The sequence below is a fragment of the Dufourea novaeangliae genome, unplaced genomic scaffold (assembly GCF_001272555.1).
Source record: "Dufourea novaeangliae isolate 0120121106 unplaced genomic scaffold, ASM127255v1 scaffold366, whole genome shotgun sequence".
In the NCBI taxonomy this organism is placed as follows: domain Eukaryota; kingdom Metazoa; phylum Arthropoda; class Insecta; order Hymenoptera; family Halictidae; genus Dufourea; species Dufourea novaeangliae.
Window position 1 is genome coordinate 1 of NW_015374235.1, and position 3,924 is coordinate 3,924.

At 34.3% G+C, this 3,924-nt stretch overlaps 1 protein-coding gene across 1 annotated transcript; it reads left to right on the forward strand.

The window, feature by feature from the left end:
• The first annotated feature begins 880 nt into the window (after window positions 1-880).
• Window positions 881-3,674, forward strand: LOC107192409. The gene is made up of 4 exons (XM_015581653.1): window positions 881-1,086; window positions 1,409-1,735; window positions 2,195-2,974; window positions 3,095-3,674. The coding sequence occupies exons 1-4, from the start codon at window positions 998-1,000 to the stop codon at window positions 3,672-3,674; spliced, it is 1,776 nt and encodes a 591-aa protein (XP_015437139.1). The 5' UTR covers window positions 881-997.
• The last annotated feature ends 250 nt before the right edge of the window (window positions 3,675-3,924 follow it).

Below are 3,924 nucleotides of genomic sequence, written 5' to 3' on the forward strand. Positions count from 1 at the left end.
CGTAAAAGAATTAAAGAACGAATCTTTTATTTTCGTTAGTAATACTAGCCCACCCCTGCTTCCCGTAATGTTTAGAGTTTTAAATGTTTACATTATCAAGTGACAGAGTCGAATTCTGAGATAATACGTTCTAGTTGGTTCGTCTTCTTTCTTACTAATACTTCAAATTCCTTATTAATATAAAAGAGGCACGAACGTATTCGTGCACTCTAAACAATTAAATAAACTTTTTAAAATTAACGATCTGACTTTTTCGGAGAAATTTAAACGATTAGTTTACAAGGTAATGCATAAAAAAATATATGGAAAAATTACAATTCGTTTGTATCGCGATATTTCCAGCGAGTCGCTTGAAGCGACTAAATTTAATCGACTTAAGTAGTCGCTTCAAGCGACTAAATTTAATTGACTAAAGTAGTTGCTTCAAGCGACTAATATTAATCGCCTGAAAGTAATCGCTTCAAGCGACTAAATTTAATCGACTAAAGTAGTTGCTTCAAGCGACTAATATTAATCGCCTGAAAGTAATCGCTTCAAGCGACTAATTTTAGTCGCCTGAAAGTAATCGCTTCAAGTGACTAATTTTAGTCGCCTGAAAATAATCGCTTCAAGCGACTAATATTATTCGTCTGCAGTTAGTCACTTCAAGCGACTAATATTATTCGTCTGAAATTAGTCGTTTCAAGCGACTAAAGTCGATAAGACGATTAAAAAAATTAGTCGACTAAAAGTAGTCGTTGGTTACTATCGACTTAGTCGATAGTTTTTAGTCGATGGTGCCCATCACTAACCATAGCCAGAATTCGGGCGACATTATCGCCTTTACATTCGTTCCTTTCACGTTCAATAATTTAAACCCTAAAACCAGAATCAACCAGAGTTCATTTTCTAGCTATTTTTTGACCCATGATGCAGGTGCATCCTAGATTCCAGTTCATTCTATATTCCATTGATTCCATTCATCCAGTTATTTCGCTCTTAAGAGTAGTCGGAAGTGATGGATTCGGCTTGTCAAAATTCCGATTTAAATGGCAAATATTTGCTCGGTCAATTAAATATAGCCAGGAAAGAAATTAATAACTTAAGGTATCACCTAACTTCTCTTATTACTACGTCTCTAAAGATTTAAAGAATTACTTATTTGAAAAGATATCAACAAGTTCCATTCAGACTTGTATTGCATATGCATTCTAAGCCATTGTGTATGTAACGTGTGCCATGGGAACAGCATACACATATGTACATATATATTATTTATATTACATATGCAAGCAGAAGTATTGTAAATTGAAAGTATTAATTAATATATGTCAATACTTGTTGATATTCGGTATTATATCAAAAGTAGATTAATATACTTTTAATACCACGTTATGTTTACCACAGTACTACTTTATAATGCTTATAGGCAACAAATTAAAACACTTCGTTATATACATGAGAAAGACGTTGATACTATAAAGCGTCTTTTAGAATCATACCAGAATGGAGGAACAATATCTTCAGAAACAAAAGTTATATCCTTAGACGATGTCAAACCTAGCACCAGTGCAGACGATGATGCTATAAAATTAAAACCAATTGGAGTAATATCTACTTGGTTTCCTAGCAAACGTGGCACTCCTAGACAAACAGGAATTTGTGGAAAAGTACCAGGGAAATTGCTGCTATATAATTCAATATATACCAATCCTGATCATGCTGTTGAAGGATTACAAGATTTTTCACACATGTGGTAATTATTAATATAATCCAATTTCTAATACAATGCACACAGTTCCTGCAAGTACATCTTATACATGGCATGGAGAAATCAGATGAATGCATCTATAAAAGCAATTCTTGTTTCCTACATACAGGATATAACAAAGTTTTAAGAATAATTCATTTAAAAATTATATTTGGAAAATTATATAGATATGAGGGCATCATTGTCAAACTAGTCCCCTTGAGACTGCATACACGGATTCCAGCTTTGAATACATTGGTTATAATGAATCAATTATAAAATACTGAATGATGAATATGAGAACAGAAAGAAATGCGTGAATCAGTCTCAAGAAGACTACTTTGAAGTTGATGGCTTTACATCTGTTTAATTTTTAAAATCAAATTTTGAAATGAACTATTCTCGAAATTTTATTGTCAGATCTTGCAGAGTGTATTAACAGTTGTTTAACATTTATTTCTACAGGGTTTTATTCTACTTCCATAGGAATGATTCAACACATATTCGGGCTAAAGTCGCACCACCAAGACTGAATGGTACAAAAACTGGTGTGTTCTCCACAAGATCTCCTCATCGTCCATGTCCGATTGGTTTAAGTTTAGTAAAGATTACAAAAATAGAGAATCATACAATTTATTTTGAAGGTGTGGATATGGTAGATCAGTCGCCTGTATTGGATATAAAACCTTATATACCACAGTACGACAGTCCGATATATTTCGAGAAATTAAGTAATAGATCGCAGGAATCTAACATAGATAACACGTTTGGGTGCATTGAAGAGACTACCAACTTAAGTAGAAATCAAACGTTCAATGCTAACATTCATCTTGAGCATGAAACAAGGAGTCTGCTTTCAGACTCTTATTATAGAAAGAACACCAATGAAACTAATCAAGAGGCAGACGTTTCCAGGGACGAAGAAATTGCTTTAAGATTACAAGCAGAAGAGTTCCAAAGGAATTCAAACTTTGAAAATTATAACAGTGTCAGGCATTTTTCTGAATTAAGCGATATTAATTTACATGATAATGGAACATTAGAACAGAGCATGAATGTAACTGGTATACACAGAACATATCATACTTTGTCTGATGTGTCAGCTAATGAAAGAACAAACATAAACATATCCACTGGACAAAATATACTTTCATCAAACTTAGAACAACAATCGGAAAGTCTAGTAGATATAAGCAATAGATTACAAAATTCTAACATAAGTGGCCCCGCAAATGTCGACTCAACGTACGTACCAAGAAGTATAGGGTCTAATTACATAGAAGCACATGCGTCTCGCTCTAGACTTTTAGATGGAGCGGATGGGCCAAGTACTGTGTGTGGTACAGATTTAGATTTAATTTATAGGCGTTCGTTAAATGCAAGAATTGACAATTCTCCTGTAAGAATGGGAGTACGAGAGGCTCCTGATGGAGAAGAGGGCCTGGAATCGCAAACGCTTGTTCCCTCGCAAAGTTTGTCAAATGTTGATGTGGCAAGGACCACATCGAATAATAGTTTACCTGACACTACAGACACAAATTCAGTTATTTCTACTGAGCCAAGAAGTATTGAAATTAGGGATACAGAAGCTAATTCGTCTGCAGAAGTACGAATTCCAGAGTGGATATCAAGACCTCGAACACCTCTATGCGTAATATTTAACGATCGAGCACTGATCCAATTAAATGAAATTTTAGGCATAAAAATTAATGACCAAAAGGTAACAATTGAAAATGTACTTCGCGAAGATCCTAGATCTGTGTATTTGAGACAACGATGGGGTAGTCAGTTTTACACATTTTTGATTCATGACTTACATATTACTTGTAGATTCGACGACAACAGAGGTGTAGTTACAGTTTTTCACGTTAGACACGCAGGTCGTATTTGTGAATGTGGAGAACCTGAGTGGCAATGTTTGGGTCATTCCCCACCACCATCATAATTTGTCTGTTTGCTTACAGGGTGGTTCTAGTTACTGGACTAGCCTATAGCTCTGTTTTAAGTGAAGTTAGAAAAAAATGATTAAAAAAAACTTAGTACTGTTTAACAAGCTTTATCGTTCGATTCTATTTTTCTCACAAATGCATCTGTGCAGTAAAAGTATTGTATTTTCAATGATCTTATCTTATACTTTTTATACGCAGAATGACACGAGAAATCAATTCATGCAAAAAAGATAGTAGTGTTCCAGT